Below are 12,839 nucleotides of genomic sequence, written 5' to 3' on the forward strand. Positions count from 1 at the left end.
GGTTCTTTTTTTGATGAATAAATGTCATAGAATCGCAGAAGCAGAGAGTGGGTTAGGTTAGAAGGCACCGCAGCAGGTCACCTCATCCAGTCTCCCTGCTCAAACAGGATCATCCCAGAGCACATTGCACAGGATTGCTCCAGACGGTTCTTGAATATTTCCAGTGAGACCCCACAATCTCTCTGGGCAGTCTTTCCAATGTGAGAAAAGCAATCCAGTGGGATTTGAGAGATTGTTCATGGTGGATGAGGATAAGATGGATGTGCCTTTCTTCTTCATAGTGCTGTGAGCACAAGGCAGTTAGGAGCACCACTACCTCCAAAAATATAGTCTTTTGTGCTGGTGCAAGAGTAAAATCTATGTGGACAAAACATCTAGAAGAGCTAGATTTTGGCAGCTAGATTTTGGAAGCATTCTCTTCATTAGAAATCTAAGGCTGCTGCCTTTGAGTCAAATATTTTTTGCATAAAAGAAGTAATGTAAAAATTTGAGGTTCTCTAAGGATGCAAAATATGGAGAGTTAATTCCAAAAAGAGCACAGGTGCTGGACTTTAGCTGGCAGCAAATAGCTTTTTAAACTTTGTATTGCTGCTAGTTTACCTCTATTACTGCATGCAAAGTTCAGCGCGGATCTGTGTAGAAAAGACAACACTGGAAATTTTCAAGCACTTTTCAGCTCTAATGGGCAGTAAAATATGTTTATGAAATGGCATGAACACACAACAACCTTTCAGCCTTGTTGCGCAGTTTAATACATAGTCAGCAGAAAAGTACATGTGCATAAATGCTACTTTTCCAAAGACAAAGAAATTCATTAACCTTTTCTTTTACATAAGAAGTGAAAACAAGTTTGCTTTTAAAGGCAAAAATGTACTCTTATGTCATGTGAGTACATGGACATAACACCAACAAAGTAATGGATGTTCTACCAATATTAGACATAAAAATGAATCAAAGTATATCACTGAAAAATAACAAGCAATATGGTTAATACTAATACAGTTCTTAGGGTCAACATAATGTGCATACATCCCCAGCTGTAGCAGAAGTCAAAGGACATTGCTGAAGTGAATGTCACTGGATTCTCCTTGTAACCAGCTCCAAATGCCAGTCATTTACACTAGACTATTGGGACTCTAAAAAAGCAAGCACTTCCTAAGGAAGGTTCGTGGTACTTTCTTTTAAGATAACTTTCTGACATGTATAGACTATACCCTTTGACTCTTTGCTCAAGAGGGTGTTTTGCTGCATGGTGCAGTATGCCAGGAAGATTGAGCTTCTGGGGACTTGCTGCATTTTACTTTTGTTCAATAGCTTTGAAGGCTACATTAGAAAGGCTGTTTTAGAAGGTAGATGCTCCAACAGGATCATACCAGGAATCCAAACACTGACAGTGTAACCGCTATTGCCATTCTAATTTACCAATCTGACCAAAACACACTATATTAGTAAGGGGTCTATTTTGAAGTATTTCTGCATCTACGTAAGGATTCCATGCATAGCTATGGAGAAGTTCCTAAGATCCTCTTGTAGAGATAAGCTGGAATAACAGTGTGTCTGCTGCTCTGATAGTGCAGATAAGCAGCAAGCAGAGCATCATTCTTCAGCTGTGACCAGCCACCTCTTCATCAGCATCCTGGGGAAAAACTCAAATTGCCCATGAATTTCTTCATTAGCTTTTTTTGATGGAAAAGAATTAAGCACAAATATGTTTGTTCAAAATTATAGTTGTAAAATACAAGGCAAAATACAAGGCATCTGATAGCAGCCTGATTGCAAAGAGGGTAAAAACCAGAGGAACGGAAGGTCTTTGACTTTTACATGCTCTCTATTACATACATGACCAAACCAAAGAAATTATGAATCTAAATTTTGGTGACCAGTTGCTGGGGTCATATAACTGTCTAATCTGAAAGACTTTTCAGGAAGGTTGAACAGCCTATACCATGTTCTGCATGTACAGTAGTTAAAACAATTCTGTGCATTTCTCTTTAAAGGAGCAGATACCTGGAATGTTTTAACTAGTCTTTGGTAAAGTGCAGTGTTACTGAGTGCAATACAGAAAGTACCAGTTCTTGCATCATGCAGCTTTGGCAATTACAGATCTCTTGTTTTCAAGGTCTGACCTGTCTTGTATCAGTTTTTTTTTGGTTTAATGAATCAGCAGCCAGACTCTGCCATGTACCATCCCTGGGTATAGAGCCAGATTTGAAAAGTGGGATTTAGAATGGCATTCAGCATGAGTAATGAAGTTTACAACTGTTTGAGTGCTCTGTGAAGCTCTATTTCATGCTCTTCTTTTAATGCACTTAAATCCGAGACCACTGTCTTAACTGTGTCTATAAAGCAAAAATACTACTTTCACCAGGAGAAAAAGGGAGACAACTTTCTGAAAACTGAGGATACGTTTCCAAGAGGTCTTATCTATCCTTTAAGTATCTATAAATTAGTTGTTCCACTTCCGGCTGCTGAGGAGTTTTAACAATTTAGCCTTACGTAGTCCCAGGAAGAAATTAATATTTCATTTCTACTTCATCGGTGTTAACTTCTTCATGCTTTTGCAACATCTGGTAATATATTTAATTCTGACACTACTTTTTAGTGTGTAATCAAGTAAAGCTTTTTTAAATCTAAGCACTTCTTCATAGTGAATAATCCCTATTAATTTTGTAATTGATTTTTCTCTCAGACATGAGAAAATGACTGCATATGTCAGTTCTATTCCACTGTAGTACTACAGTTTTTGAAAGGATGCTGCCCTAGAGTAGAGAAATGCCGAGTGCTGAGTTGCTAAAGATATCAGCAACAAGCTTTAGCTTACTAGTCCTGCAAGAAAATTAGTCAGCCATTGTGTTCTACATCTCTAGTGCTTACTAGTAATAAGATGACATTTTTCATTTTTTCCTCTGTATTCTTCTTCCTGTTGCTAAATAATTCCACCTTTTTTTTCCTGACAGGTGGATATTGGAAATTACACCGGTAAGACAGCTTTTTAGCTGTCATATTTTACAGAGACATAGAAAATATGTCTCTTAAGTTTCTAAATAAATATATCAACTAAATTTGTAAAGACATATGGATGGATTATAACCTTTCACAGCAATTTCTGATATTTATTACATTCCAACAATTTTACTAATCTATATAAACATTTTTATTACAGAAGAAACATTTCAAAAAACCCATCTTTATTATTTGTCAGTGTAAATGGAGTTTAGGCAAGTAACCATGCCTTGTGTTGAAAACTTGTTTTGTTTTAGTATGTTGGTATTTGTGTATATGATTACAAAGAACTAGATTCTTTACTAATATCAGTTAATAATTGCTTTATGAAATCAGTTTTCTTCTGTAACTACTTTTGATTTTAATGAATGTTGCACTGTTCTAGCTGCCTCCTTCTGTGAGAAATCAGGCTTTGTGTATAAATTTATTGATTTGCATATAATCTTAAGTAATTATCTGGCAAGCAAGCAATAACAAAAAGGCTGAGTAAACAGTAACCATCAAATGTATGTAGCCAGTTTGCATATCAAAATCCTTAGTTTTTTATTAGGGCTAGTGTTCTGGCAAGCTTGGAAAATTAACATCTAGGAGTCTGCTGTCTTCTGTATTCTTCAAGAAACATGGGTTTTGTGCATTTTCTTATACAGTTTCATCATTAGAAAGAAATGACATGTAAATCTTTACATTTACAAAGTTCTTTTGCTCTCTCACATGATTGCCACAAGGAAATGAAAGATGATGTCATTATATCCATTGCAGTATAAAATAATATAGACTCCGATTTGCCTAGATTGATCATGTTTTATAAGGAATTAATTCATTACAGGTACATAACTAATGATGTGAGGTTAAAGTGTGTTGTAAAATGTAGTCACTTTTTGGAAGTTGATTTTAAAACTGCTGGTGAGGAAGTTGATTTTAAAACTGCCAGTGAGGAAAACAGTTTGTAAGAGGACATCTAATCAAATGGTTTGGTTCATTTTGTGTCACAAAAATTTTATTTTTTTACATCACATTCTAAGGAGTAGTTGTTTGGGGTTTTTTGGTTTTGTTTTTTGGTGGCTTTTTTGTGTGTGTGTCTGATGTAGTTTTGGTTTTCTGTGGCTTTTTATAATTTTTTTAAAGAAAGGTAAACTAAATGAGGGAGATGAAAACAAAGGTGCTGTCACTTTTTACTCTGATTGATACTAAATACTGTGTGACTACAGATCTATGTAGACCTATGAAGGATTCAAGATGACCAGACCATAATGTATTAATCTGACTGCAAGAAGTGAAAACCTTAAAACAAAAGCACATTCAGATTTATTAAGGCATTTCAAGGACCAGTTCTGTAAATTAAGCGGGAATAGTTTTCAGTAACTGCTAATGAAGACATGTTGTTTTCTTTTGTATGATTTTAGCTTTAAGGAAGTTAAGCTTATACAGGAAATAGAGTGAGCATGAGTAAATGGAATCAATATGTTTATGATTTCAAATTTCATGTTATCATGGTGAATAAGGCGGTGGTGACTGATCTGCAGCAATTTTGTCATAAGCTGGTGGAGCATCAGGTACCTATAATAAGGAAAATGGGTGTGAAAGATCAAAAAAAAAAAAAAATCCCAATTGAATTACAAGGAAAATTACAAGAAAAATAACATGAAACACACAGCAAGCTATTTACTACCATATTAGATACAGTTCTATGACTTAAGCTGAGCTCATTCATTGTGTCTATTTTTTAAGGTTACTTTTTGCTAGTATGTTTTCTGGTTTTGCATCACATTCACTTTATTGCTAGTGTTCATGCAAAGAGAGAATTTTCGATGTTAAAAAGGCAGGAATAATTTTCTTATATATGTGGGGTGGTTTTAGATTGATAATTCAGACAAATATTGAAGCTTTTCTTTAAGAGTCTTGATGCAGGCATATTGTTGTATTTCTAGTGGTAAAACACACTTATTTATAACTACTTATCACCTTATTTGCCTTTTTGAAAATTGAAAGTTTAAATGTCATCATCTTTCTGTAATGATTAGAAGAGGTAACACATTGAATTTTTACAATATTCTCTGATAATGCTTGTCAGAGTATACCAGACACAATCCATTTGTTGTTTGTCTGAATGGCAGAAAATCAGTTAGGGAGATGTTTGGGGTTTTTCAGTATATTTCAGCATTCAGGTATTGCATCATTCTAATAGATTGCAGAATGATCATACAATTTAAGAATAAATTGAAAACAATTTAAAAAATTTTCACAGTACAAATTTTTCCAAGTAGTACTTTCTAAGTTGATTTTGAAGCATTGTAGACTCAAAGTATGAGAGAATCCACCATGGGAGAAATCATCAAGTGCCTATTTAACAATATTACCTCCCCATGTCTTACTCATTTTAAGTTTTAAGCGACTCACCACAGAATTAAAGTCTCTGTAGTCCTGCAGAGCCATTTTGTCCAGTGTTTCTCGCTCACCTACCACGTTCCGTATTGTGCTCACACTAGAGCTTTTGCTCTGTGACAGATCATAAAGAAATATGGGGAAGGTGAAAGGAAGAAGAGATTGTGAAGTTGGAGCAAAATTTGACAGCACATATACAGTATGTATTAGAATCTGGGATTAGACACAATGCGAGTAATAAAGATACCTCACCTACCACTTTTTGCTGTCTCTGCTGAGACATATGCTGTCTCTCTTGTGTAATCCAATTACATTGCCGGAACAGACTGATGCAGGAACTGACATCTTATGTAGCCAAATGCCTCCTATTTTTTATGCCAGCTATTTCTTTCCTTAATCCCAAACCCTTTTGTTTTCCATTTTTTCAGCATTCCTTTTGTACACATTCTGTACCAGTTCTCCCCTAGCCAGAAATAGCCTAAGAGAAAATTGATTTTCAAAACCAGAAAGTAAAAATCTGTCATGAGAAGGAATTAAAAAACAGATTATGCTTTTTGCCAGGATATACAAAGCAGGCATTTGGTTTGATTTTTGAAGTGATTTTTTGAGTATTACCTTCATTTTTTGCAACATTTCATTATGAAAGTTCAGCTTTTATTTCACTAAGAAAGTTCAGCTTTTAGGTATTCTGCCAGTTGATATATGTATTGGATAGATAACTGGATTATTGGATAGAAAGAGAGTGGGACTAAGTTACCAGAAACAGTAAGGAAATGGATTTGCTGACTTAGATGAGACCTTTGCTGGGATTTTTAGTCCCAAATAGTTACTTATATCTTCTTCAAAATATTAGGTTAACTAAAAGATGCTGTAAAACACCTATTTGCATAAAGCTTTTTCCTGGTTTCAGCTGGAGTAGAGTTCATTTGCTTTTAAAGAGCAGGTACAGTGCTTTGTTTTGGATTCATTGTGAAAGTAATGATGATAACATGATGATTATTTGGTTTTTGTTCAGTAGCTCTTGCTCTAAGTCAAGGACGTTTCAGTGATTCATCCTTTGCCACAAAGAGGGTGCACAAGAAGCTGGAAGGACTCATGGCTGGGACCCCTGACCTGGGCTAGCCAAAGGGACATTCCACACTGGAGAACATCACGCTCAGTATAAAAATAAGGGATTTGACTGGGAGGAAAGGTCACTGAACGTCTTTCATTTTGTGTTAATATAAATAGAATGCTTCCTACAAGTAATTGTTTTTACTGATTTTAGAAAATTCACAGATAAATTTTTTTACTGATGTGTTGTGCAAAGTCGGGCAACTAGTTTCCTGTCCCCTTTGTTCCTCTTACCCCTTTGTCTGACTTGCATGTTCTTCATGGCATGTTGTGTTTCATAATGTATGGTTTTGTCTGTGACATATGTCAGTGTAAATACTGCCTGAGGTAAGGATGTCCTGTTACAGATTTGATGTTCTCTGCATTATTATTATGCAAATCAAGGTAATATGTTGTCAAAATAATAGCATGGGAGAAAATGAGCTGCCACACTTACCCGCAGACTTTTGTAGCCACTCCGTCTTTTGTAATACCAGCAGCCAAAGGCAAGTAAAATTGCCAGCACCAAAATGAAAAGTCCAATACCCAGAGCTCTGTTGGGAAAGTAAAACAAAATAATTTGCACCACAACTAGATGCATCCTCCCAGGAGCAAGTATGGTTAGACCAAAAGTTTGTGGCAGTGTCTTTTTATCAGAGGAAGACATGGAGCAGAATTTACCTCAGAAAAAGTATCAGTAACTTCAGTTAGTTTCTATAGATTTAGCTGTTAGCTAATTTCTCTACCAAGTTCTTAAACATTTTAAAAATATTTTTATTTGAAAATAATTATCTACCAGTGGCTACTGATTCCAAAAACATACCTGTCTGTGAGCCTCACAAATGACAGCATTGTGATATTGCAAGTGAATGTGAAATAAATTAAATGCCACATCTGCAATGATGCAGCTCGTGTTTATTTGCTAAATTTCTTTAGGTAGCAAGTATTTAAAATGTATCCTAATTGCACCATAATGCAACAACTTCTAATGAATAAGGGGTTTTTTTGATACATAAAACACACTGCAACCTTAAAACATGAGTAAGAAACTTTGAATTTTTCATAAACTGCTCTATAAGGATTTAGTTCTTGCATTACATTCTAGGCACACTATTGGTGTCACTGGGTCATTTTAGGGAAAATATGCTTTGCAAACTGTGCTGTATACATCCTTCCCTCACTGCTCACTGGGGACTTGGCAGAAGCAGCACTTTTCCACTTTATGTCAAAAAGCAAACTGATAAATTTCAAATTTCCTAGTCACAAAAAGCCTTCCTTTAGTGTTAATATCCTCCCTGTTGAGAAATACGGAATTCATTCCCCATTTTTTTTTTTTTTTTTTGTTCCTTGCCTGTTAAGGAACAGAAGAATATATAAAATGATTAAAGGGAAAAGAGTGTCAGGAAAAATTGCTATGTGAATCAGGATAAACGCATTCTAACATACTTCTGTATATCTAATGCCTAGTTGCCTTGCAGTAATTACCCCAGGCTTTTCCATTGGGACTGAGTAGAGGCATAGTGACTTACCACAGAGATTTTATATATTTTTGTGGTCATTTTCACTGACTCCAAGTTTCATAAAGGAGTATTTCCTTCTAAACTAAAAGGCCTGAAAGGAGATGCAAGCAGATTTGTGTGGCAGAACAGGCTGCCTTTTTGTCTGAACTTCCTTTGTGCTATGTGAAACATAAAGCCCCTTGGAGACAACGGGATATTCTTTTTCCCAAGTATGTGGATCTTGTAAATTGCTTCTGCCCCTTGAAGACTGTGTGGCCTGCAGGCCCGTTTAACCCAAGAACAGAGCTCACAGCAGTCACTTTCTGATGCAGCCAAAGTTGTGAGATGGCTCCACTGGTTTTCCTACTCTTGCCACCACAGTTGAAATTTGGAGGGACTACTTCTCCAGGCAGCTGGTGCCCTCTCTACATTTTTAGACTTCTTGCTTGTCATATGTGTTGTTTTAGCTGTCCATTAGCCTGTATGCCCCTGTCCTGGTTTAGGGCAAATTTAGGAGAAAGCCCAGAATGTATTTCTGGAGCTGGTACTTCTGACTGCACATTTGCCTTCTAACTCCTTCCCTAACTACTCAGAGGCTAGTATAGAAAGTGTGTATGCAATTTCTTGCCATTCCAGTTAAAGCTGAAGTTGTGCTGCTAGGAATCTAGGCTCATATCTAGAATACTTCTGGTACTGGAAGGAGAGGGTCACTTTTGCCTGTTTAGAAAAACTACTTATGGATGAAGCCACTAGAATTCACAGCAGTTAGAGGTGAGCATGTTTCAAGTTTCAAGTGCTGAGACATGACTAGCCAGCTTTTTTTTTTTAAGAACTGAAGTGCTTTGGATGGACTATTAGAGAGATTTCCCCTTTGTTTATTGTTTTTGCCAGGGCTGATGGAGGAGCAGCTATCTTGCAGTATGAGTGTTTGCAACAAGTCATTAAGTTTGGGGCCCAGTAAGCCAGGACTAGCAGCACAATTCACATACAGATATCCCAAGCACACTGGAATTACTTGCCTTATATAATAAAGCATCACCAGTTGGGTGGTGTCTTTAATAATCCCAGACCAAAGATATTTTGTTGTAATTCAAAGATAAAAAATATTTGCCAGAAACAATTTGGGAGTCACGTTTGTATGGCACTGATCTTTTGCTCTTTTTTTTAACCATTTCTCTGGGGAGTTTTCGCCATTCTTTAGGGTGAGACAGTGTCTCTGAGGTTCCTAAGGGATGTCTGTGAATCTAGAGATATAGTATACAGATCACCTTACAACAGCTTTAGAAGTAAATTCTAAATAAGCCTCAATAAACCTGGTAAAGGCTGATGATTTGTGATCATATTATTTAACTCTGGATTCTTGAATTCTGCAATTCTGATTTTTCTTATCATTGACAGCTCTCAAAGGTTGCACTATGGCAAACATTAGAGAGACCTATAAGATAGTTAAAAAGCACTCAATCTATATACAACAGTGAATTTTTTTGATACAATTTTCTGGTTTTCTTTTAATAAAATTTTTTCCACCAGCTTACATGCTAACATAGGTTTTGATTTACACTTACTCTTCCATTGCAAAATAGACGTGTCCTTTCCCACTGAAGTGGTTGCTGTCCAGGTGGTTATATCTTCTGGGCATTTTGTGAGGTTGGTCCTGCTCAAATCTATAGGGTAGAAACACAGTGTGTCAGTGTGATAAATAACTTGTTACCATTGAAGGTTAATATTTTCAGCTTCTTTGTTTTAATGGGAGCATTTCTGAAAGGCAGGATAATCTGATATCTTCAGAATCAAGTAGATTCCTATATACACGCAATTGTCTCAATTTAGGATAAAGCTCAAAACCATAACTATAGTCTGTATATTAGTATCATCATTGATATCAAGATGTTTGCAACTGAGTGTAACAGAGTTTGCAGAATTTGACGTGGTCCGTTTAGGTACCAAGTGATGGCAGATTTCTAAAGCAAAATCTAGAATATAGAAAAAAAGGCAATTTTCCTGGACAAGAAAAACTATTTAGAAGAAAAACTGATATTGATCTTAAAAATAGTTGTTTTTCCATTCTGTAATTCCCTGTAAACACTCAGGGGATAGGTTTTCAGTCACTGGAGACTCTCAGAGATCTGTTGAATTTTAGATGGGAATACTGATTTATGTCTGCTGACAATCGAAACTCAGATGTGTAGGGAATTAATATTACAATCTTTATTCCCAGTCTTAAGGTGGTAATCACAGCTGTCTGTACAGTTAAAAATCTATTCAAACAAATATAGTGAAGAAGAAATCCTCATGTAATCATGTTTCTTTAATGTGAAGAGCACAACAACAGATCCTACTTGATTATATCCCACTAATCTACCTGCCCTATACAGGTAAATTAGAAAACACAGTGACTTTACTGAAGATAATTCTAGCCAAGGAAATAAAGCTTATTGAGTTCACTTAAAGACAGTCAAGCCTCTTCTAAAGCACAATTTTTAAACAAAGCTGAAAATTTTGTGTAAAACAAAAAAATATAAATCTTACCTCCTTCAGACCTGTATTCTGTCTGTTAACTGAAGGCATATGCCGCTTTCTTTTACTTGGTCTGTTTTTTTCTCGTTTGATCTGTCCTCTTATGACTATCACGAGTTTAAATTCCTTTCAGTACAGCTTCTGAATGCATTAATTAGCATGGAAGGGGCAAGGAGACAAGTTCTCATTTTTTTTCTGCATCCTTCCCTCATAAAAAGCAGCAGAAAAATCTATCATTTCTTGATTAATTACATGTGCTCTGAGAGACAGACCAACACCTTTTTACCTGTCCAATAAGTAGAGTGGGCATACTGTTTCTAGATTCAAACATGTTTTGATCTAAGGCTGCTTATTTTGTTACAGAGGACTGGTATTTTTGCATGTATTTACTATAGCTTTGTTTATGCACACTGTTTGCACCATTTTAACATTGTGCAAAATATTATATGTGGAACAAAACTCATTACCCTGTGACAGAAGTGTCTTAGATCAAGGTAAGTACAGTTTAATTCTATACTGAGAAGCAAATACTGCAACAAAGAGAGGGTACATCCCATGGGCTGCAGAACTAATGAAGCCTGGCCTTTGTTAACACTGTAGTAATTCCATTTACAAGGTCAGGCAAGAAATGGCAGTCTGTGATTGATTCAGAGGTCTGGGTACTGTAATATACCAGCAGTTAGTTACTGCCAAAAGAGCAAGGAGATAAAAGAACCATGTTCTGCTTGTCACTTGTCCTAATGAATCATTAATCTGAGCCTCTCTGTCCCTCTACAAATTTTTTTAAGTTTGAAGGATTAAACACTTTTAAGTTTTGACTTGTCTTTGAAGCTGTGCAAAGGGCTCTAAATATAGTGAAAATGGCTGACAGACTCAAAAGAAAATTCCTCACACGGGGCACCAGTTGTGGGGGTACCAGTCATTGGTTTCTCTGGGTCTGGATTGAAGGCACTTGAGGCAGTAACTCATGTTCAGACTCAAGTGTTTATTATTTCTTTCAGTAAAACAGTCTCACTACTGTGAGTTCAGCAGCTTTTCATTAGAAGGCACAAAATGGCCAACAATCTCTTGTTGCAGGGTCTTTTAAGACTAAACTATCCAATTAAGAACTGACACCTGGATTATTTTCCCTTTTAACCCAATAACTGATCCCAAGGAGTCCACAATGCAGACTTTTCTGCCCAATTACAGAGTGCCACCCAAACCCCTGAAGAAGAAGGAAGAAGAAACATGAAGAAGAAACACAGGACAATGCCCTGTGCCCTCCATCTTGCTTCTATCCACAACATACTATAAATCCCAAAACCTAAATTTCTCACCAAGTGATACACCCACGCTACTCTCTATAATCTATTTCACACTTTTGTGGATTCTAGTTTATCTTGAAGTCTAGGAAGCTTTCTCCATGAATGAGGGTCAAAATCAGTGCTCCCCTGGGGGTCAGGGCACCCCAGAGCAGACGGAGAAATATTCCCAGTGCCCTGGGTTTCCACCAGAAAGAATAGATAGTGTGAGTGACCAACATTCATTTCTTTAGGGAGTCAGATAAAAGTATTACCATTGATATTTTTTTAGCTAGGATGGGGCTGCTTCTTGTATTTTTTCTAATGATGGTAAAAATCTGACCTGTCTATATAATTTTTCCATGGGAGTGCCTAGTGACCGGACCAGAGGCAGTGACCACAGACTGAAACACAGGCTGTACTCTCTGAACATCAGGAAACCCTTTTTTTCTTTGAGCATGACTGGGCACTGGCACAGGTTACCCAGAGGGTTTGTCTCCCCCACTGGAGATCTGCAAAAGCCGTTTGGACACAGTCATGGCTGGACACAACCAGTTCCAAATGGCTCTGCTGCAGCAGGGGTTAGACCTCCAGAGGTGCCTTCCAAACTCACTCATTCTGTGATTAATGCCAGAAGGATCTAGTTGGTTTTGCTAGACCCGTTAAAAGTTTGAAGCAACATGATTTTTGCGGAGGGGAAAACAAAGGGTACAGGAAGAAGGAGCAGTGAGGAGCATAAACCTGCTAATTCAGGCAAGTTAACCCAGAGGAAGTCAATAGGAATTTCAAAGGTGAAAGAGATGCAGGGAAGTTTCTGTAAATATCCATATGTGTAAAACTAAGTGGATGCTATCACAGTCTGTCAAGTTCCTAAGATTCCTAAGAAACATGCCAGCCCTTGTGCACTCTGAAATGTTATAAAGTTCCTTTTCAAATCATGTGCTTTCCCGAAGAAAAGCTTCACTTCTGGAAGAGGATGATAACTGAAGCTTGCTTGATCAAGCTGCTTGATCTTGTGAGAATCAAAACACTAATAAAGAAAATCCACGTGATTTCTTCATGT

The 12,839-nt window shown here is 36.8% G+C and overlaps 1 protein-coding gene across 1 annotated transcript; it reads right to left on the minus strand.

Moving 5' to 3' along the window:
- Positions 1–1,453: 1,453 nt before the first annotated feature.
- On the minus strand, positions 1,454–10,644 carry MLANA (melan-A). Its single transcript, XM_030236873.2, has 5 exons — positions 10,506–10,644; positions 9,542–9,640; positions 6,935–7,031; positions 5,401–5,499; positions 1,454–4,560 (listed from the first exon to the last, which is right to left on the minus strand). Exons 2-5 carry the CDS (start codon positions 9,613–9,615, stop codon positions 4,492–4,494), a joined length of 339 nt encoding a protein of 112 aa, XP_030092733.2. The 5' UTR covers positions 9,616–9,640; positions 10,506–10,644; the 3' UTR covers positions 1,454–4,491.
- Between the last annotated feature and the right edge of the window lie 2,195 nt (positions 10,645–12,839).

Source organism: Serinus canaria, chromosome Z, assembly GCF_022539315.1.
Source record: "Serinus canaria isolate serCan28SL12 chromosome Z, serCan2020, whole genome shotgun sequence".
Lineage (NCBI taxonomy): Eukaryota > Metazoa > Chordata > Aves > Passeriformes > Fringillidae > Serinus > Serinus canaria.